Here is a 23,387-nt window from a genome sequence, read left to right as displayed (position 1 = left end):
CTTTTCCTGTGAAGCTACTTTACGTGCAGTACGTTGAAATTCTGGAAGATTTAAAAACTCAAGTATTGGTCTCCTTCAATCATTGTCTCCCAACGAAATGTCCAATCTTACTGTGTGTTTGAAACGGTTCAAAGCTTGTATATCCAGACTTGCTTCCAACGAATCAGTCATCCACGGAAGTGTGGCGTTTTGGTCGATCTTAGATTCTGGAGAGATCAAATAATTATCATTTCAGACCGAGAACCATCCAATGAACTAACACGAACAGGACAGTGGACTGGAGGTTGAACAGTTCTGTATATAATCGTATAGGCTGTTGAACGATTCAATGCATGCCCATGAGATAATCTTAGGGGTGAGATGAGACCACTCAAAAGAGTATCCAATGACATGCATCTCTGAATGCAATGCCACCACATATGCAATGTTCCATTTCCATCACAATTCTTTATACAACAAGGCTGGCAAAGCAAACCCTTGGAAACAACGAAACACAAGAACAACAGAAAGGATACAGAAGGGGAATTCCCTTTTACATCTGCAGAATTTTGAAGGCTGAATTGGTCTGTGCTGCAATTTATGTGGGGAGGCTGAATTGGTCTGTGCTAACTGCACTCTCTACGCTTCTGTTCGTTCCGTGAAATATTTTTGACGGCGAGTTACTTTTGGCTTTCGCCCATGACAATTTATGTGGCACGACCCGAGCACTTAGACCGTAGAATTGGGAAAAACACCACTAAAATTGTTGTAGAGGTGCAAAAAAAAACATTATTTATAAGGAAAAAAGGGGAAAGGATAGATTTTTTTTTTGTAAAAACAAATCTCGAAGGGATTAGGCTAATAGTTTAGTGTGCGAGGCAGGGAGGTTTTCATGATTGCTGCAAACCATGTTGTTCCCTCATCTCAATATATAACCAAGTCGGCGAACCTATTTTCCCTCTCAAAGCTCTCTCATCTCATCACAGCCTACACTATTCTCTCTTCCTCTCTCTCTCTCTCTCTCTCTTTTTCCTCTCTATAAACTCTGTTTTTTAGGTTTTCATAAAATCGAAATTTACCAAACTCTCACGAAAACCTAAAAAAGAGACGAAGAAAATCCGTGAAAATCAAAGATAAAATTGTATCAACCAACAACAGACTCAATTGATTCTTGCACGTAAGATCATCTGTTACATTTTTAATCTTAAACGAAATAAAATTTTAATTTTCTTGTATTTTTTTTTTTTTTTTTGATGCTGTTGATCTTATTTCGATGTGTTAAACGGACATTTTAGATCTATGTATCGATGTTTAATCCAGAAAGTCAATTTGTTTTTGACGAATCAACTTGTTTTATGTGAAACTGTTATTGAAAGTTTTGCAGTTTTATGGTTGTTGTTTGATTTGGATGGTCCTATACTTCTATTAGGATTTATCTGCAACGCTGCTTGGTTGATTGACAGCTCAGGATTCTTCGGTTTTGCAAATGTCTGTTGTGAATTTGAGTAATTGTTTTGTTACTAAAATGGGATTGATATTATGATGGATGACCTGAATAAGATAATGAGGTAGGTACCTGATAGGCTGTGTTACTTCAATGAAAAACTTGAATGAGATTAGTTATCAGGGAAAATGTGATTGTGTAGAAACGAACATTGAGGCTTTTTTCTATTTACCATTGGACTTGAATTTGAGTTGGCTGTCCGTGGTGAGCGATGTGGTGCCTTTGATCCAATTTTGGAAACTGAAAATCAAAATGTGCCACGTCGACCCTGTTGTTAAGATATTCGTACTGTGAATAAGAGGATTAGAACCCAGTGCATTTCGTTCCCGGTGTTGTTAAGTTATGATGTATAGGTAATAGGCCACGTACAATCTTTTTAGGCTTGAGGAGCCAGTTAAGTGTTTTGAATTATTTAACAGCAAAATTTAATGTGCACTATGATACGATGATATGCATGTATTGGTGAAATTGCATTGAATCACTTATATTGCAAGCATAATGGGACAACACCAAGTATCTTTGTATTGCTATTCAAACAGTTTTACATGACCTTGAGTTTGAAGGCGAAGCTTTTGTTACTTCAGAGGTCAAAGTCTACCTGTTGTGATTATATCAAATGTAGCTTATTGTAGAGTGTGGACTGGTATCGTTGGTAGTATATATCTCTGAGATCCAGTAATTGTAGTAAACTTAATGTTGCCATGTAGTTGTCAATGATATTGCTCATTGCATGTAACCTTTGCTGCCCACCCATTGTAATTCATGGCCATTGGTTTACCTATACATTCAGGCTTCACGTCGTAGAGAATAATTTTTTTCCCTTGATGTTCATTGATTTTGTTCTTCTCAGGATTGATGCTGTGGTTTGTGGTACCAGTGCTCCTTTTCTGCAGAAGTTGCTAATCGCATTTGTAGGCTGTTCTCTTGAGTTCTTTTTATATTTGAGCATCTATTGTAACATGAAACATTTCACATTTAAATATACAGTGTTGTAAATTGTAAATAATCCAACATTTCCAGTGGTAGTACTATCGGTTTCAGCTTTCAACTTTGTGGCATTCCGGTGTTTTAATGCAGTTGCTCTAATTTTTTTCCCTAAATATATTACTGCATTTCATCAGATATTTGTAGATGTGTTTTGGATATCCGTGGAAAGGACAAATTTACTTTGAAGGTGGCTTGTTGAATTGAATTTGGAAGTTATTTTGTTCTGTCAATGGAGAGCTTAGCGCAACTGGAAGCGTTGTGCGAGAGACTTTACAATTCGCAGGACTCGGCTGAAAGAGCTCATGCAGAGAGCACTCTGAAATGCTTTTCTGCAAATACTGAATACATTTCACAATGCCAGTACATTTTGGACAACGCGTCGACTCCCTATGCTTTAATGTTGGCAAGTTCAAGCTTGTTGAAGCAAGTGACAGAGCACAGCCTCTCTTTGCAGCTCCGACTTGATATCCGTAATATTCTTGTTCTGCTAAAATTGTTTTGGCTAAGCTAGGCTGTAATACACAGGTTTCTCAAGTGGCTTTGTTCAGTTGCCAATCCTTAATTTCCTTGGGTATCTTTTATCTTCTTAATTTCCTTGGATATGCTGTAGACATGTCCTGCAAATCATGGCTGCTCATATTTCTTCACTAAGTCCTCTATTTGTGTTTTTTCATGCGTGACACTGAGTTGATTTTTGAAGTTCAAGCTTGTCACCATGTTTACGGTTTATGTTGGATGGTCTAAATTATATTTATCCTGCAATGCTAGCTCTGTGCTTCTTATTTCCACTACTTAATCTGATCTATCTGCATTTTAATGAAGGAAACTATCTGATAAACTATCTGGCCACCAGAGGACCTGATTTGCAGCCTTTCGTAACTGGATCCCTCATTCAACTTTTTTGTCGAGTTACAAAGTTTGGTTGGTTTGATGATGATAGGTTCAAGGAGGTTGTAAAAGAATCAATGAACTTTTTGAGTCAGGTGACATGATCTTTTGATAGTGCACTTATGATGTTCTTATGTGCTATGTAGTAACTGTTTCAGGATACATACATATACATTTCTGAAAAAGAATTACAGGTGTGAGGTGTCTAACAGTCTTTGTTTTTTTCTTTCATTCTCCAGGCCACTTCAGATCACTATGCCATTGGCTTGAAGATTTTAAATCAGCTCGTCTCCGAGATGAATCTGGTTGGTTTTTTTCAAGTCTACATTCTGGATAATAATATTTTGATAATCCTGAAATAACTTTCTGAACTCCATGCAGAATAAAGATAAAGCTCTTTTAGGCGTTTAACTTCAAAAATAATAAATTATATAACTCTGAAATCATTGATCGTTCCCCTGTAGATTCAAGAAAAAAATTTAGGTTATTTTCTTTCAACAAGTTCATGTAGGAGTTTGAATATAGGTTCTCCGTTGATTGGTTACTTTTTCTTAGATCTCCGGAGGTTATTTGCTCTGTGGAAAGTAGGTTATCACGTGTTCAGTCTCTAGGTTTTGTAACTCTGGAAGGGTTTCACTTTAGTTTTTAATACACCGAGAACCAATTTTACTTTGTTCTATGTGCTACTTTTGCACATGCTCAACAATGTTATGGGTAAAACATGTGTGAATCTTTTCCGAATGACAAGTTAATTAGCTTTTACTCTTGAGTGGCAAATATATATTGACCCAATCATTCGGTTGTTATTTACCTGAACTTTGTTATTGAAAAGGGGATTGTTAAAGATACTGCAATAGTTATTATCTTGTAATTTTTTTTTCTCTCGCATATTTTGTGTTACTTTGTGATGCTAATTACTGAATCTCATCATTGCTTAATTTCTTCAAAGGATCACCGTAAAACTCGAATTATCCTTTAATGTGTTTCTCAACTCTTGATCATGTAGTCTAATCCAGGACTGACATCCACACATCATCGAAGGGTCGCCTGCGCTTTCAGAGATCAGTCACTATTTCAAATTTTCCAGATTTCTTTAACGTCTCTTGGCCAGCTTAAAACTGACGGTAATACAGCTCTTGTAAACTTACTAAGTGGTAGTGATTCTGTTGATTTTATCCTCCAATTGTTTGGTAAATTTATTTTTGTTGTTCCTGCTTTACGAAATTCTGACTGCATTGTTCACTTGATTTCCAGTTTCGAGCAGGATGCCAGAACTAGCACTATCTCTTGCCCTCAAGTGTTTGTCTTATGATTTTGTTGGGACATCCTTAGATGAAAGTTCTGAAGAGTTTGGTACTGTACAGGTAGGACTACCGTTATAGTTATGTTTGTAGTTAGCTTCTCATGGTATTTTCTCTTCTTGTTGCTGCACCGAATCTAATCATGTCTTTCGACTATGTCACAGGTTCCATCTTCATGGAGGCCTGTCTTGGAGGATCCTTCAACTGTGCAAATCTTTTTTGATTACTACACAATCACCAAGCCTCCTCTCTCGAAGGAGGTAAGAATTTATTGCAAATACTTTAGAGTTGCAGTAAAAAGTCGTAACTTTCTGAACTTCCTTTTCATCGACCAGCCACTATCCATTGCCTATAGTTTTGTACCATGAAGTGATAGACCTTGTACTTGATGTAACAATTATGTATTGTAACCCTTCAGTTTGTACATCGTTCGGCACTTCGGCTCTTTTTGTTTTCTTTGATTACTTGCTTATTCTGTTATCAACTGCGCTACCGAATAGTTCTGATCAAATTGGTTTAAATTAAAAGCCTTCCAGTTAGAATCTGTTTCTTTTTTTCTGTATATCCTCAGCGTAGTATTTGGATTGTGATCTTTATATTTCTATATATTGTTTGGACCATTTTAGGTTTTGATATGCAACATTCATCTTTGCAGGCATTGGAATGCTTAGTGCGTCTAGCTTCAGTTAGACGTTCTTTGTTCACGAATGATGTCGAGCGTTCAAAGTTTCTGGCACACCTTATGACTGGAACAAAAGAAATTCTGCAAACAGGGCAAGGTAGCATCTCGTTTTTCTAGTACCGTTGTTTCAATATTTTTCATTTGAATTCAGTATCTGAGTGCAAATGTTTGATATAGTATCAGACATTTCCCTCTGTACAAAGTGAAATTTACATGTTATGCACATTGATTATTTCTTCTCTAAAGCTTGTTTTCAATTCATGTGTCTTTGGACTGGGACTTCAGGCCTTGCTGATCATGAGAATTACCATGAGTATTGCCGGCTTCTTGGGCGGTTCAAAGTGAATTATCAGGTACTTTATACTTAGTCCAGTTCTTTGTCAATTACTCAGTGAATTTTTTTTTTTTTGAACTCACCACCTTAGAGAACTTATCTGTTATGCTGGTGCTTTGTATCTGTCTATGTAGGCAATGCATTCACCTCTTAGTTAAAGTGGTCAAAACTAAATACAACATTCGCTTTAGCTCGTTTAAGTCATAAAGATCCTGACATGTTTGCACACGCAAAAGACTAAATGATTTTTGTTGCTAATCTAATTTGGAGTTCTGCTGCAGTTGTCAGAACTTGTAAATGTGGATGGTTATGGCGACTGGATACGCTTAGTAGCAGAATTCACTTCAAAGTCTCTTCAATCATGGCAGGTTAGTTGTTATTCTTCTTATTTAGTTCACTAGAGGGTAAATTTTGGGTAAAGTACTAACTATGTCCTAAAATTTGCTTCATCAGTGGGCAAGCAGCAGTGTATACTACCTTTTGGGCCTGTGGTCCAGACTAGTGACGTCTGTGCCTTACTTGAAGGGAGATACACCAAGTTTGCTGGATGAATTTGTTCCTAAAATAACTGAAGGCTTTATCACTTCCAGATTTGATTCTGTTCAGGTATATCTAGTCTTAAGTGTATATATTTTGTTTATATTCACAGATAAGACTTATTTTTCTGACCTCTTGTTTTGCTGTGTACTTGTTGCAGGCTGGTTTTCCAGACGACCTTTCTGATAATCCATTAGATAACGTTGAACTTCTTCAGGATCAGCTAGAGTGTTTTCCTTACCTTTGCAGATTCCAGGTTCAATTATGTTTTTATGGATCTGTGATCGTGATCGTGATAGCTTATAAGAGTTTAAGTTTCGTTATTATAACTTTATAGAAGTTGAGTTCTATCATCATCATATCAGTAAAACATTCTGCTCATTGGTTGATCATATTGATGTCCTCTATCATTTTTTCTTCTAATACTTTCCTCTCTGTTTTACCGAGTTGCAGTATGAAAATAGTAGTCTATACATCATAAAGGTTGTGGAGCCTCTGCTACAAACTTATACAGTATGTTCAGTTACATTTCACATAATGCACTCATTATGTTGTAAAACTAGTCAACTTGTTTACTAGATGTTTATTTTTTTGACATAAATTTTGTGTTTAATATTTTGATTTGGTAGGAAAGATCTAGGATCCAGGCTAGTGGAGATGTTGGTGAACTCTCTGTGATCGAAGCAAAACTTGCTTGGATAGTTCATATAATTGCCGCCATCTTCAAAATTAGACAGTGTACTAGCTCTAGGTAAGACAACTATCAGGTTGAAACTCAGATAGTTATATTTCAAATTAATGTAGTACTCATTATGCGGTGTTGCCTTTTATCTTTTGCTTCCTGCAGTGCAGAATCACAAGAAATAATTGACGCTGAACTCGCAGCACGAGTTTTACAATTGATAAACATTACTGACAGCGGACTTCATAATCAGGTATGCTGGAGGAAAACCCTGCATTTTATTAAAGTTCTTAGTTGAGATAGGATGTCTTAGACACAATATGAAAACGTGGATTTAATATTTGTTGTCATGTCTGCAAATTTTGCCCTCTCTCTCTCTCTCTCACGCACGCACACACACACTCACCACTACCTAGTCCTATTCTTGTTGAGTGTTTCGCTAAATTTCCAAATATCTCAATATGCGCTCATAAATGTTTGAACTTGCATCTAGTTCCGAGCAATGAGTTCATAATTAAACTTTCTTGGCAGCGTTACGGTGAAGTAAGCAAGCAGCGATTAGATCGTGCCATTCTCACATTCTTTCAAAATTTTAGGAAGACATACGTGGGTGACCAGGCGATGCACTCTTCCAAGGTCAATTCTATAACCTCCTCAATTGTTCTTCTGTATGCAAGTTCACTTCATGTTCATATCAACTGATGTATTATCTGTGTTGCAGCAGTTATATGCCAGATTATCTGAGCTCCTGGGACTCCATGATCATCTACTATTACTCAATGTTATTGTTGGTAAAATTGCTACAAATCTTAAGTGCTACACGGAGGTAATGATTTGAGATTCGTTTTCTCGGCACTTGCTCTTGGATTTTTTCTCATCCCTTTACCCATTACCCAGAGTGAGGAGGTTATTGATCACACCTTAAGCTTGTTCTTGGAGCTGGCATCTGGGTAAGCTTCTTCACATGGTTTAAAAAGGCGTTTGTGGGGCGCGCTTTAAGGCGCTTCAGGTCCTAGGCGCTTCTAGAGCACCGCTTTACGAATTGGTTTATATTAGAAAGTGAAAAGTCGGCCTTTGAAGCCTAGTAGGGCCTGTTTCACGTTTTCTAACTAAATACTAATAAACCTAATTTATAGGGCATGGTGATCATGATGACGATGACTATCTACATGATGATATGAATGATGCAGACCTTCGTGGCTAGTATATTTAAATAGCTCTTGGGTAGAATATGCAATATCAGTATGCCATATGCTTAGTTAGTATAATTGTCCCTTTCATTATGTCTGAACTTTGTAGTTTTCTTTTACTAGGTTGATAACTTCTTATTTTTGTATAGTATTATATATTTCAAAAAGCTCGCTTTCGCTTTACGCTTTCGCAGCGCTTTACGCTTTGGTATGAGAGCGCTTCGCCCCACACTTTCGCTTTTTAAAACCTTGCTTCTTCATATATTTAAATTTCTACGTCTGGAAATTTTAACTGTTTCTCCTTCATATTGTAATTCATCGGTTGCTTTAATTGGTCAGATATATGACGGGAAAGCTACTTCTGAAGCTGGACACCGTTAAATTCATCATCGGGCATCATACTGTAATCTCATCATCATAGAAGTTTTCTCTTTTTAGTTTATTTTATAATATAACCTAGTATAATAACTTTCATGAAATTATTTGTTCTCTGTACGTATGTGTATTCAACTTTTACTTAGCAACTGTTATTCATCTTCTATTTCAGAGGGAGCACTTCCCATTTTTAGAAGAATATAGATGCTCTCGTAGCAGAACAACCTTCTATTATACTATTGGTTGGTTGATCTTCATGGAGGATAGCCCTGTGAAATTTAAATCTTCAATGGATCCTCTTTTGCAGGTAAGGCACATCATATTTTCTATCATTAGTTGGTTTAATTCGTAAGACATGTCTCATTTTGATATTGGTCGTATCTATGTAGCTTTAATATTTGTAGGTTTAGATACCACTATATGTAGAATATGTAATGATCTTTGTCGGTTAAGCTGAAGAGCATGGTTTGTGCTCGCTTCTTTACCAATATAATTGAAAACACTTCATCATTGTTACATTTTCACTATTACATGGAATATAACGTTTAAGAATCATAGATGGAAATCATCATAAAGATACATTTGTTCTCGAACCTAAAGTAGAACTTCTAAATACTAGGTATACATGTGTTCATAAGACAATTATTATCCAGGTTCAATGAGATCTTCTAACAACCTAACAATGATACATGGCATAGAACATGAAAAATCATATATAAAGAGACACAAACATGGATATTAAGCTCAATTGATATTAAGAATACAAATATATTATAGCCTACAAGTTCATCCTTCCACCCCAGCAAAAGAATTAGATAAGGAAGTCCGTGGCATGGCAGAATGATGTTATTTTGGTTACTTGATAAGCTCCTTACACACAACACTGGTTGTACAGTTTCTTGGTGCAATTCTCTTATACTGTAACATATTAGCCTCTACATGTTTGAAGTAATTATCCGCCAATACAGCTCAACTTCTTTCATCGTCTCTTTTAGTATATTACTTGCATAATTGTTGGAGAGCACTTTCTTTCCTCTTACTCTGGTTTTACTGCATGTGGATTTTCTGCCACTCCAGATTTTCATTAGTTTGGAAGCAACATCTGATGCTGCATTCCGCTCTGAAGCTGTGAAATATGCACTGATTGGGTTGATGCGGGATCTGAGAGGAATTACAATGGCAACGAATAGGTGCGCTTTTTTTTATGTCTGCAGTTGAGTTTTGTGTCGAAGAACTTCCATTAAGTTTGAAGTTGTTTTTTCTCTTTTTACTTCAGTCGCAGAACATATGGACTCCTCTTTGATTGGCTGTATCCCACACACATGGCTCTTGTCTTAAGAGGCATCTCTCATTGGACTGATACACCAGAGGTCAGATGCAGTGTTTTGGTTTTCTTTCTAGCATTTTCTAGTTCATTTTATGAACGATACATTTGATTGATTATAAAGTTTATAGGATGCTTCTTGGGAAATTCTGAAAATGATGGAATTGTTTTGTGATTTTGAGCTTGTAGAATGTTGCTGGAGTTGTGGCAGTGCTTGTTACTTATTTGTAGATTTACTTTAAACTTATTAAGAAGTCTTTTGGTCAAATATAGATCATGTTATTCAAATTTATAATCGAGGGTAACTGAGTGACATCATAACAAGTCTGCAACTATCTCTTGGGTCCTTAAGTTAGTAATTCTTGCTGTAAGTCAACTTCTCATCATAATCGGTTGTCCATTTATGGATTTCTCAACTATTTCTCTTTTATTTTTATTTTTAACCAGATGTTCCAAATCCTGAACTTGAAATTTCCAATTCAACTTGGGAAAATTGTCTTCTATTCTTTCTGATATGAGATTGTTCCATACTTCCATGTTCAAGTCTTTTTGACATAAGCTTCATTGTGTTTCATGTATCATTGTTTATTGTGGTTGCCCTTTTCTTTTATCCAGTTGCAGAGTATTCTATATAGGATAGGCAAATTATGATTTTAATGTCAAAGGTTAACTTTCTTGTACCATCAAAATGCAGGTTACGACACCGTTGCTAAAATTTATGGCAGAGTTCGTGTTGAATAAAGCACAACGTCTGACATTTGATTCATCATCTCCTAACGGCATACTCCTTTTTCGAGAAGTCAGCAAATTAATAGTTGCATATGGATCACGGATTTTGTCACTTCCCAATGCTGGAGATGTTTATGCTTTCAAATATAAGGGAATGTGGATCTGTTTGACTATTCTTTCGAGGGGTAAGCATATCACCTGATGGCTTGTTTTGTTGCAATCAGTGCCTTGTGTTTTGAGATATGTTAGCCATTCGGTGGCCGGTATAATGGTCTTTCCCCTGAAATTATGATCATTATTTACTATGGCAACGAAGAATAATCTTTTATTTATGCTTTTAACGTATTTTATGATGTTATGGCAGCACTTGCTGGAAACTATGTCAACTTTGGTGTGTTTGAACTGTATGGTGATAGAGCACTTGCAGATGTGCTTGACATAGCTTTGAAGATGACTTTATCAATTTCTATGGCCGATGTCCTGGCATTTCGTAAGGTTATACTTTTACTAAAAATTATGATTGCAAATCCATGGACTTCTTTTATGATCATTGTCAATGAAAAATACTCGGGGAAAGTATCTTTTCATGGGTAAATAGACATTTATAGGCTATTGCTTCTTTGGACTTTTAGCATATTCTAGCAGGTAAATTATTTGAAATAATGTTCTTGAGACTTATTAAGAATGATCAGGGAAATCTGTGTCATGTATAAGGAGAAAGGGTATTTCAGTGAATGACAAGTCAAAACTATGATGTGCATAAAAGATTTACAGAACTTGACGTAGATGTAGTTTTCTGGAGATCATAATGGAGTCTGTTCATACTGGGCATATGATTTCCTTCTATGCATCTCTTGTCTACGGTCTACCTAAACACCATAATATGTTAATACAATTGTTGTCACGGGGCTCTAGTTTTGTTAACCAAATTGGTTGAAAAGAGGAAAGTGGACTTCTAAGGTAAAATAGGATTGATATGTGTTATTGCTTCCTAAGTTGGGGCAGGGTTTTCGAATGACCATGCTTGTGTGTTGGTTGCAATAGGTTATGTTACAGTTCTCATTCATGTAAGTTATAGTTGCACATCACTCACATTTTTGTTGTGTACTTTCCAGCTTACGAAGGCTTACTTTGCCTTCTTGGAGGTTCTGTTCAACAGCCACATTACATTTGTTTTGAATCTTGATACAAGCACGTTTATGCATATCGTTGGATCTCTTGAATCTGGTGTTAAAGGCTTGGACAACAGTATCTCAACGCAGGTGTGTACCGCATTCAGTGGAGATTTTTAGCACTTAGTAGCATTGTGTTATCGCTTTTCTTGTTTACATTTTCCCTCTTTATGAGTATTTTCAACTACTAGATCACAAAGAAAGAGATAGACCAAACATATTGCTGTTTCATATTAGTGTCTTTTCAGTTTCTATCCTGGAGTGAGGTGTATTAACACCTTGGTGCGCAGATATGAAGACTCCTCTTTATGTCTTTTCTAATGGTCAGCTCCCTTTTCTTCCCAGTGTGCATCTGCTGTTGATAGTTTGGCTGCTTTCTATTTTAACCATATAACAGTGGGTGATGGACCTCCATCTCCTGCTGCAATGAACCTTGCACGACACATCGCTGAGTGCCCCACTTTGTTTCCAGAAGTAAGTTACACTCTGAATTCACAATTACAAGCTTTCTGGTAGTATAACATGGCAATGTTGTTCTACTTTTTGGTTAAAATCCTGTAAGGGATAAATATAAACATCTAACTTGCAGCCGTCTCCAATTTTGTGCTTCTGTTATTAGTATCTCTACTGAAATCTGCTCCATTGTTTTTCAATGATTTCACCCTTTTTTAAGTAAGTAAATATTTGTATACATCTTCCTTCTCCAGATATTGCGAACTCTCTTTGAAATTGTTCTATTTGAGGATTGTGGAAACCAATGGAGTCTTAGCAGAGCAATGCTGAGCTTGATACTAATCAGCGAGCAGGTATAACTTCTTATTTTGAATAAATTCGTAATTTTATATTTGTTTCTCTTTGTGAGGAATTTTGGCTCTTTGTTACCCCTGCGACGTGTGATATTATCAACAGCCATTATGAAGTGTTCTTACGTAATCTGTATGTTCTCTTATGTGATAGTCACTTCTCCCTATCAGCTTTTGAGATTGTTGTAGCAGAAGGCAAATTATGTCGCTTTTCACTCATGCCACTCAGCCAGAGCATTTAGCTTTTCTGTAACTTCTTGAAATCTTTGTAGTTCATATATAATGGATAAACAATTTTCTTGCAGATGTTCACTGATCTGAGGGTGCAAATATTGGCTTCACAAGTAAGTGCCGTAATTCATCTTACGTTGGTAAATATAGCAACCAGCGGTTTGTTTAGGAGGTTATCCAAAACAAATAAAACATGAACAATGGAAACTGGTGTAGGCCATGTTCCTGGTATTATTTTAAACTCATTTAAGCATTGTTGAATGCTAATAATAACTTCCTTTCATCATTTGCAGCCAGTGGATAACCAGCAGCGCCTCTCCCTTTGCTTTGACAAACTAATGGCGGATGTTACTCGAAACTTGGATTCCAAGAACAGGGATAAGTTCACTCAAAATCTGACCATATTCAGGCACGAGTTCCGTGTCAAGTAGCTGTGCGCTCCTTGTTATGCAGCTTGATACTTTTTGTGTGGTGCGGAATGACGATCCGTCAAACGAATACATGTTTTAAGCAAATCTTCTCTCCCCGCCTACCCCACAGTAGGCTTTTGTGGATCACACGGTAAAAGACCTTGTATAGGGGAGGAGCATGGGTTTGTTGTTCTTATAGGATAAGTGGGAAAGGGGAAAATTCACAATTGATGGGTCATGAGTTCGTTGTAATGGTATTTTGATGGTGTATTGATATCAGTAATTGCGAAGTGGGGGGCATAGCTAGAAACATATACAAAGAAAAATGGGGCCCATTAGGAGAAGAAGTACTAGGGATTGCAGAAGCTATCGGCAGTATATTGGGTGTCCAGAGAAGCTGGGGGGCTTCTGTTAGTGAATAGAACTCGAATTCTTTGTTAGGAGGAAAATTTGTACATGAATGGTAAAACTGCTTTGTTGCCTTTAAAAAAAATAGAAATGACTAGAAAGAGTTGAAGAGTGTTGTATCTGTGTATTCCTTCATTTTCATGTTTAATTGTCAAAAGTTGTTCCTTATTATCCCTCGCAAGGAAAAAAAGAAGAAGAGGATTTCCTGCCAAAGAAAAAGGAATGGGTGTTTCTGGGAGAAATTTGTTCCAGGTAAGTTAGATTTGGAACACTATACGGCGCCTGAAAGCTCAATCATGCCATAACTCGATTATTTTATGGGGAAATAATCATTTGGTGGGGAAATAATCGTTTGGTCCATTTATATTTGGGACCATAACAGTTTGGTCCAACGGGAAAATACGCCTCTTGTTTAGTCCATAATTATTTAAAATACTAAATGGACCAAAATACCTTTTCGTGTTAATAGCAGTTCATTCTGTTTGATGAACTATATGAAAACTGTACACTTCATTAAATTTTATGAACTTCATCGCATTTCATTAAATTCTACAAATTTTTTGTTATTTAGAAAAAAAAACGGAGTTCATTTTTTCAAATGAACACACAACAAAAACTCCACTATTATGAATAAAAACAAGAGTTCATTCTTTCAGATGATCACCTAATAAAACCTTTATGAAAACAGTGTGTTCAAATGAACTCCTGATAAAAACCTATATGAAAACAGAGTTCATTCGTCAAAGTAAACACTTATCAAAAACTAAGTAGCAGATTTGAGTTCATTATGTTTGATGAACTTCATCATCTTCAACGGCAGCAGAACTTCATCTTTAAACACGAGCAGCAAATATCAAAATCAAAATCATCATCAAAATCAAGATCTTCAACAAGAGAAGCAAACAAAGATCATCATCAACACGAAAAACATCAAAAATCAAGATCTTCAACACGAGCACCAAACAAAAGATTATCATCTTCATCCTCAACACAAGCCGCAAACATCAAAACGATGAAGATGACGAAAAAAAAATCAAAAACAAAGATGCGAGATGAAGATTGAAGATTATATTAGTTTTCTTCATCGTTTTCTTGTTCTTCATCATACACAACAACAAAATCTTCATAAAAAACAGCAGAATCTTCAAAGCACCATCATCATCAAAACAACAATAGCATCTTCAACAGAGTTCGTCGTCTTCAACAGCATCTTCATCTTCGTCGTTTTCATCATCTTTTTTAGGATTCATCGTTTTCATTATCTCTGGAAATCAAAACCGTAGAAAAAAAACACAAATCTTCATCGTTTCTTTGCAGCAACAGGAAAAAAATGGAGAGGAGAGAAACTAGATCTGAAAAATAGAGAGGAGAGAGAAAGTAAATTTTAGAATGAGATATTTTCTAGTGTTTTTTTTTGTATATAGTGGCCCCAAAAGGATATCTCTGCCACTACAAACTGACAATTACATCATCCATGACGTCATCCTAGGACCAAAGCATAATTTCTAAGACCAAACAGTGATATATTTTTTTAAAAAGGACCTAACAGACAGTTGACTAGGTCAACTGGACCAAACTCACTCTAGTATATTATTTGTAGGACTAGTTGGTATTTCCTACTTATTTTATAGTGAAATTATGAATAGGAGGAAACATTTCCGTGGGGTACAATCTGGTGAAAATCCAAGGTATGTTTTTAGCCAGCACAAGGACAATAGTATAGAATGGAACATTAAGTCGGTTTATCAGTAGTTGTGCTAAATCGGCTCGGCCTTCCTCGAATAAACTAATATGAGTATAATAATCCAAACTCATGAAAACTATGACTTTTCTTCAGAAAATAAAGGACCTTACAAGCTATAAGGAGAGTCTTTATAGGCCATTCCATGGCTGTTCCAATTTTGAATGTTTGTGAAGCTTATAATTTTCCATAAACTCTCCCCTATTCGAGAAATGCTTAGTGGCATATTTGTTACAAAAAGTTGATATTATAATTGCCCAAACTACATTGTCTCTTATTATTAAATTGATGGCCTTACTCTGGAATTAATAACAATTTTTGTTGTGTTTTTAAAATTTGTATTGATCTTATATCCGGCCATTACATACTTTCCTATGAGCAACAAGATATTAGGTTTTGAATCACTTCTAAAGGCTAAGATGTGTCCACTCCAATTGGAATCTGTATCCACTGCAGCTGCCTCTAGTTACTCTTTGGTGGTGTAATCTGCATGCAGATCTCGAGCTTCAATGGTACTTCCTGTACGGCCACACAAAGTTAAGTCTCTTCCAGAATTTGCAGTTTAATTCATCATGGTCAGAGTAATATCTATTGTTATGTCCATATTTGTTTCTTGTCCATATGTTTGACTTGTTGTAACCTTTAAGACTTCATCATTTTCAGGGTTATAGTGCAACAACTGCATTATATTATAGCCACTCTTCTTTATCGCGGTGTATCCATTTAGGTATTTGCTTACATTATTTGTTATGTTAGTGCTATTTTGACTATCTCTTTTAAATGTGATGTTGCACATGACTTTCAAAATATTCCAGATTATCGTACTATAGAGAAGCCAATCAATACCATAACCATCTCTATTCGGGTTATCTAAAAAGTTCCTAGGATCCAGAAATTACAATCCAAAAATATATCCCAATTCTTACCTGTAGTGAGTAAATCACTCACATTTTTTGAACCTTGTTTCTACTATTGGTTTTCGAAGAGGATGACCTTTTCGTTGGATCCAGAAATCGTCCCAAATGTCTATATTTTTTTCTCCAATTCTTATCTCCTAGAAGCTATACCTTTTTTATTTGATTGTCTCCAATTAGCATACCCTTCGATATGACTGAGAAATTAGCATTTCCATGTTCGGTAGGAGCGTCTCCTATAATATGTTTATTTTTATTTTTATTTGGTGAAGGTTAATCTTAGACCTATATGGTAAAGATAAGATTGTATGGCCTGGATTTCATTTCCCGTGGTTAATATATAGTTTATATGAATTTAATTGTCCATAAGCATAAAAATATTATAAATTCAATTTTATAGAAATTTTAATTAAAATAACGGTAGTGTGGAAATATATGGAGGTTTAACTGAAAATCTGGTTAGAACTTTCTGTTAGACCTTTTGTTGGCATGTCACCGCTCCTAATTTTTAAGAAGGGTTTATTATCATGTGTTGAGTTTGACGGTTAAAATTTTGCTCTAGCATTGCTAGATCATGTGGGCCATACATTATGGTTATTTCGATACCAACAAACTCTTAGATTAACCACAATTATCTTTTCTTCTTTTAAATTTCGACTTTTTGTTTACCGTTCTTTTTGACAAGATCATTTTCCTATTTTTAATTGGATATATGGAATATGCAGTTAGCATTATACTAGTTTCCTCAACTCACAAGTAACAAAAACAGTTTTTCTGTTTTCTCGTCTTCTTTCTCACCCAATCAAATCCATCAGACTCAATACAACTTCCATTCTACTCTAAACCGCTATCATCAAAGGTAGTTCATAATTATCCATCCTAACATTGTTAATATTTCATGAAATTTATTACCATAATAAACCCGTGCCAACATAAAAATCTACAAAACCAAATAAGTTTAATAATCCACCACCATCAATGTGATGATTAGAATGTTTGTGGTAGTGATACTGTTTGAAGTGTGAAGTTGATGATGATGAACTTGTTGATTCTCCTTCAAAACTATATCAAAATCCGTATAATGTTTTACTAAATTGATTTCAGTAACTAATTAATTTGTCATAAAATCAATATGTACTTAAGCATTGTTTGACTAAATTAATCAATAAACAATCAGTATTTCATTAAATCAGTTGGTACCTAAATATTGTCTGACTGGGTATATGACCAAGATTACCACCAAAAGGAAATTGTCTTACGTTTCATCGTGAACCTTGCCAAGGTTTATAGTATTCGTGGGTTAGAAAGTTAACATTTCGTTCATACTTTGATAAGCCCTAAATATTGTTAAGGGTTGCCTATGTTCATGGCATTCATCATATTTTTTCTCCCTTGTCTTTCATTCCCTCTTTTTGTTCCGTATGTGGCTATTAATCTTAGTGTTTATATATTCTCTATGTAAAAATACGATAACTAAAAAAATGGTAAAAAAAAAGTCTATAACCAAAATAAGGGAAGATAACTTTGGTTAATCTAAAAGTCCGTTGATGCCAAAAGTAGCCAAATGTCTGGCCTACATGTTGCTAGGGAAAAATATTTTCCAGTGACGTTGTTAAAGAATAATGTTTTGGAGTTTCTCTCATACTGAATCTGATGGAGAAGTTTTTGTGACATTTTTTGTTGTCAATGATGTTTTGTCGAAGAGTTTTTTTAGTGGTACACCATTGGAAGTTATTGAAATAGGTTGGTCATTAATGTTGTAGATACATTAATATATTTGGTAAAGACCCGTTGTAAGGAACATAACATCATTTGGACAGTTTAATAACTTAAATAATAAAGATACAATATACATTTTCTGGTGGTGCAACTATTGAAGCGCATACTACTTGGAGACAACACAATGCATAATTTTGTGAGGGTTACAATTTCGATATGTTTTTCCGTGAACCTTTATTACCTATTGGTTATTTAAATTTTAAATTCCTCATGAGTGTAAAACAATATGTTAAATAAAATTATATTATAACAGTGATAATATCTGGGAGTTTGCTTGTATAGAATATATATTGCGATTATGATTTTAATAGTGAAATAGATTTTAGAAGATGAAGGTATAGATCTATTCAGAGAAATGTCATAAAAATATAGTTTTCCATCATTTATTTCTCAGCATAGCGTATAACATAACATCGTTTTTCGATTGCTTTGAGCCTGAGAAGTTGCCGAAGATTTTAGAAGACTATCCGGAGTGGATTTTATATGATTTTGAAACGTTAATGTACAAATGGAGAAAAATTGAGTAAGGTATACGCACAGGACAAAATGTGTAATGTTGTGAATTCTTTGCCATTAGTGATCATAATTCTATTAGAGTCTGAATTGTATTATTGTTTGACGGACATGAAGTCGAAACTGCATGTTTTCTCAGAAATTGAGTGAAAGACTAAAAGGACAATTATTTGTGTGCCTCCATCGATATTTTCCCCACTTAGCCACCACGGTTATCCAGCATTTTGTAGTTTTCAACCGGCAACGACCATCTAATAGTAATTTCTCGAAAGTTCACCCATCCCTGGATTGCTTCCGGCATAGCATGCTTACGTACAAAATTAATTTCAACTGTGAAACCAATTGTGCTGAAAAATGCCTCGGTATAATTTAGGATATATCATTATTTATACTAGATGACCGCTTCAGCAGTGTTGGGATGACCAAAGTAGGGGGCTTGTTTTTTGTGACGCAATTTGTAACCATATTGGTAACAGTGATTTTATAACATTTATAAGTGTTATATTCCTATATCACTTATATTGTAACAATTGTGTAACATATTTTGTAACATTTCTGTAACAGTTTTAGATGTGATGGCTGAATTTTGATAGCAATCAACGATATAGATTAAAATTAAAAGTTTAAGTGACGTTTTTTTTACCATTTTCATGCCGTATTAGCCGTCAATTGGGTCGACTTCCATTTATTTTCATCGCTCCTAACCGTAGTTGGGGACGATAACTCTCCGATTGTTGACTCAATTTCGAGAAAACACGAACAATACTCATTCAATTGAATCGATTAAAAATGAAAAGAAGGCGTTGCAAGCAATGCATTTTTAGGCCCCATAGTGACAGTATAGAAGGGGCTCCCTTCGGTCGCCCGATTATATCCATCTAACCATTATCGAATATTGGGTGTTACAATCTCACCCGTTTAGACTAGAGCCGTTGTCGGCTCTGGAATATACAAGCTCGGATCTCTGACGTTTCCTGCCACTCGTGAGACCGGTACGTGTCTATCCCAACCTGTCCATTGTACTCTATCCCACACGACAACTGACCCAAGATCGTCTTGTTGTCCCCATTATTTCATTTGGGAGAAAACATTACTTTTGAGTTATAGAGCATTTAAGATGGTTTTTTTGTGTTCTTAGATGATGTTTTATACATATTTTCATAAAAGAAAAAATAATCTATAACACATGGTTGTAGCTAAATTTTTTTTTCTTCACTACAATTTTATAAGCCAGCCAAATAGTTTATGATTGATAGTTATAAGATGTCAATTATGAGCATAAGCAAATAAGTAACAAAAAATGAGCTCATACTAATTAGAAAATAGTAAAAATAATTATAAATAGTAAAAGAGTTTATGCCCAAATAATATCATTATAACAGATGAAAAAACTTATGCCCAATTCATTCATCTTGCTTCCTTCTATAATTTCAGACTTCCAAGGGGCTTTCATCCATGAAAGGCAGATTCAAGACAATATTCTTATTGCTTCTGAACTTATAGATTCAAAGCTTAGGCAACATGATACTGGTTTAATTTGCAAAGTTTACTTTGAGAAGGCCTTTGATAATGTAAATTGGAACTGTGTGGACATTACTCTTGCAAGATTTGGTTTTGGTATGAAATGGAGATCATGGATTGCATGGTGCATTACTACTCCAATATTTACAGTCTTATTAAAATGATAAGCAACTGAAATGTTTAAAAGTTAGAAAGGCATTAGGCAAGGTGATCCAATATCACCTTTCCTATTTATTTTAGTATCTGAAGTCCTTTCTTTAATGATCAAAAAAGCTGCAGATGAACGTCTTATTTCTGGTTTTTCTGTCTCCCAACAAAGTACTATTATAATCCATCTTCAATTTTCTTATGATTGATAAGTGCATAATTCATATGATTTTAGTGTCCATTCCATACTTGCTTTAGCTATTATTCTTGCATATTTTCGTATTATTACTTTGATTTTCTCTTATTTGTCTCTATTAGGTGAATCATCCAAAAAGGAGCTACAAAGTTCTGAAAATATCTAAGAATAGAAGTATTCCAAGTATCCAAGTGCCCAAGTCCAAGAGAAGTGGAAGAAGTACGACGAAAAGGAGCAAAACGCTCAAAATCAAGAGACGGGCCAAATAGCGATCTTAAATCATTAAAATTAAGGATTTCTCATCACCATATTGAAGATAATTGAAAGATAAAAAGAATGCAAAAATAATGAGGTCATTCCGAGTTCGGACGAAGAAGTTGTGGCCAAAACAAGCTTTTATTGGATACCGAAGACGATAAAGTATGCAAACGGGTACGCATACCTAAGTTCCGAAAATTTCTGATGGAATTTGAGGTACGCATACCGGTACGCATACTTAACAATTATGAAAACATGTATGCACACCTTGGAAGGCCTAAGGACACGTTTGGGGTCGTTATTTCGTACTTTCGGGTCGGGTTCTTGAACCGAACTAAATACTTGATGACCAAGCAATCCAAACCTATAAAAAGGTATTAGGTCATAGAATCAATAATCTCATATTATACTTTTGTTCTTCATTAATATTTTAGGGTTTACTTCTTTAGGGGGAAACCGGGTAACTGTGTAATCATGAGAAACTAAACCTTTGTTGATTAAGGATGAATTCAATGTTCTAAGCGTGAAGCTTTATTATTAACACAAATCTATTGAGAGTTTTTATCATCGTCGTTTGTTTTTTACCATATCTAGGTTTATGAGTGATTCTTAGATTGATTTGGGATACATACTAAATTAGTCTATTGATTGTTCTATTGCCAGTGGAAGTTAGGAGATAAGTAATCGTCGAATAACTCTCTACACAAGTAGAAATCACGAGACCTTACAGAGGGATTCTATGGAGGAATCGTGTGTAAAAAAAACACCAACAAGTAAACCTTGAGCTAAGAGTTTAACTACTGGGATTAACCTAATTCACAAATCTTAAAGCGTTCGATTGGATTACACCTTAAGTGAGCTACTACTTGGTGGTTCGGTTGAATAGAATCTGATATTGGAGAACTTCCGTATATGTGGTAAAAGAAGTTTTGGGGATATCACTGAGCTAGCTGGTATTATACGGTTGGTGATGAATGGTTCTTACGAATGTTATATAAGTATATTAATCCACCTATCGCTTGGTAACGACGAAGGATTCCTTAATCATCTCTTTTCATTATTATTGTATTTTTATTTATCTTACAACCAAAACCCCCGTTTGTTATTTACATTATCTTGCTGATCAAATAACCTATCAATTACACAAATCTGTGGGAACGATCTCTTACTACCGCTATATTACCAATTAATTAGTGGGAAATATCTTTATTAATTTGTTGTGCGTACGACAGCCCATCAAATTTTGGCGCCGTCGCCGGGGAACAGTTTCTAATTGATTTGTTATTTGTTTAACTTGTTTTTCATTTGTTTTTAGATTTTTGTGTTCTCCTTCTTGTGAGTTGTCATGTTTCCTTACGGAAATAACATGTATGGAGCACAAGATCAATTATATAATAGTGGTAATCAATATGGTTTTAAATCTCATTCATATGACAACTACCAACCATCCTATGGGTATAATCAAAACCAATATTTTGGCTATGAACAATATCCCATGGAACTTTATGGATACTCTCATACATATCAACAACCTTATGACGGGTATGTAAGTGAGCAACCGCAAGGATGGGAGGATAATTATGCTTTTGATCAGAAAGTCTTTAGTTTTGCAGAACGGATGTGTTCCATGATAGGGGAGCTTCAACAACAGATGCAAGAATCACTACAAAATCAGCAAACCTATGATTGGGAGGAATCACATCGAGAAATTCAAAGGAATTCGGAGAAATTGTACGAACAAATTGCTCAACTCAGTAAAAATAGGAATGAGGAAGAAGTTTGGTCTCAAAGCACTGAATCTGAAACTCCTAAGGACGATAAGAAATATTTTGTAGATGAGAAACCTTTGGAAAGTCCATGTAACAATGATGAAGTTATTCCAACTCCAGATCTTAATAATGATCATTCACCTATTCAGAAGGAGGAGCATTGGTATGACCGAACCATTGTTTACGAACGGTGTAACATACTCAAATGCATATCAACGTTACAATGAATATCTGGATTACAATGTTTTTAGGCCGGTTGATTTGCAAGTAGTAGAACCGGTCGTTCTTTCACCGGAGAATCATTTTTCCAAGATTTATACCGAGGAAGAGTTCATGAGAGCGGAATTTGATTCGGATGATGATAGTGTTGAAGAGATTGAGATTAAGAATGAAACCAAATTGATTGAAGTCGTGGAAGATCCAATTGAGATGGATAATGATAGTTCGATAGAGGACCACGATATACATGAGGTAAATAATTCACTGTTGATTAAGAACGATGAGGATCACGTACAAGGTTTGTCTAATCCTTTGCATAATTTTATATCTATTAATCCTTTTCCTCTAATCAATAGTTTCTCAAAGAGTTGTTTACCCAACTCTCACGAAATACCTCACTTAGGATTGGAGTCGTGTGCTTCCAAAGTTTTAACGAATTAGTTTGCTTCTAAGTATCTACCACTTGATGTGTTTGATTCGAGTATTGTGCAGGTTCACCAAGCTGAGGAACCTATTGAAGTTCCTGAATGTTATGTTCTCTATCCGCTTCCGAGTGTAGAAAGGACTAAGTGTGGAGGAAACTTCAATAAAGTGATAACTTCAATATTTATATATTGTGCTAATGTTTTTGTGAAGCTGTTATTCGAATTGCAGATTGTTATTTGGAAGGATTACCAAATTTTAGACTGTTGGTGTACGGACGATAACAATAACGTTGGGCTGACAACGTTAAACCACGCGATGCGTGGGAGGCAACCCATCGGTTTTGTATATCTATCCCTTTTGATTTTAAT

At 35.4% G+C, this 23,387-nt stretch overlaps 1 protein-coding gene across 4 annotated transcripts; it reads left to right on the top strand.

The window, feature by feature from the left end:
* The first annotated feature begins 830 nt into the window (after positions 1-830).
* Positions 831-13,704, top strand: LOC113321240 (exportin-7-like). Of its 4 annotated transcripts, XM_026569135.1 has the most exons (30): positions 831-1,156; positions 2,334-2,394; positions 2,605-2,940; positions 3,293-3,453; positions 3,598-3,663; positions 4,365-4,482; positions 4,613-4,722; positions 4,824-4,919; positions 5,315-5,438; positions 5,627-5,694; positions 5,957-6,043; positions 6,129-6,281; positions 6,373-6,468; positions 6,666-6,725; positions 6,842-6,963; positions 7,060-7,147; positions 7,426-7,530; positions 7,616-7,720; positions 7,792-7,844; positions 8,424-8,487; positions 8,632-8,766; positions 9,537-9,649; positions 9,736-9,829; positions 10,478-10,697; positions 10,877-11,007; positions 11,628-11,774; positions 12,030-12,158; positions 12,392-12,490; positions 12,793-12,831; positions 13,012-13,704. In XM_026569135.1, exons 3-30 carry the CDS (start codon positions 2,700-2,702, stop codon positions 13,147-13,149), a joined length of 3,162 nt encoding a protein of 1,053 aa, XP_026424920.1. In that variant the 5' UTR covers positions 831-1,156; positions 2,334-2,394; positions 2,605-2,699; the 3' UTR covers positions 13,150-13,704. The 4 variants fall into 4 exon arrangements, with proteins under 4 accessions (XP_026424920.1, XP_026424919.1, XP_026424921.1 ...); XM_026569134.1 differs by lacking the exon at positions 2,334-2,394; XM_026569136.1 differs by having other exon boundaries at positions 2,334-2,940; positions 7,619-7,720.
* Positions 13,705-23,387: the final 9,683 nt, after the last annotated feature.

The sequence above is a fragment of the Papaver somniferum genome, chromosome 11, assembly GCF_003573695.1.
Source record: "Papaver somniferum cultivar HN1 chromosome 11, ASM357369v1, whole genome shotgun sequence".
NCBI classification, from domain to species: domain Eukaryota; kingdom Viridiplantae; phylum Streptophyta; class Magnoliopsida; order Ranunculales; family Papaveraceae; genus Papaver; species Papaver somniferum.
The sequence above is the reverse complement of the archived record's forward strand: the minus strand, read 5'-3'. Positions and strand labels throughout refer to the sequence as shown.

Coding starts and splice junctions, on each gene's coding strand:
- LOC113321240 (XM_026569134.1), top strand. CDS start 2,700: ATGGAGAGCTTAGCGCAACTGGAAGCGTTGTGCGAGAGACTTTACAAT. Junction 12,159..12,391: donor GCCCCACTTTGTTTCCAGAA/GTAAGTTACACT, acceptor TTCCTTCTCCAG/ATATTGCGAACTCTCTTTGA. Junction 12,832..13,011: donor TGCAAATATTGGCTTCACAA/GTAAGTGCCGTA, acceptor CATCATTTGCAG/CCAGTGGATAACCAGCAGCG.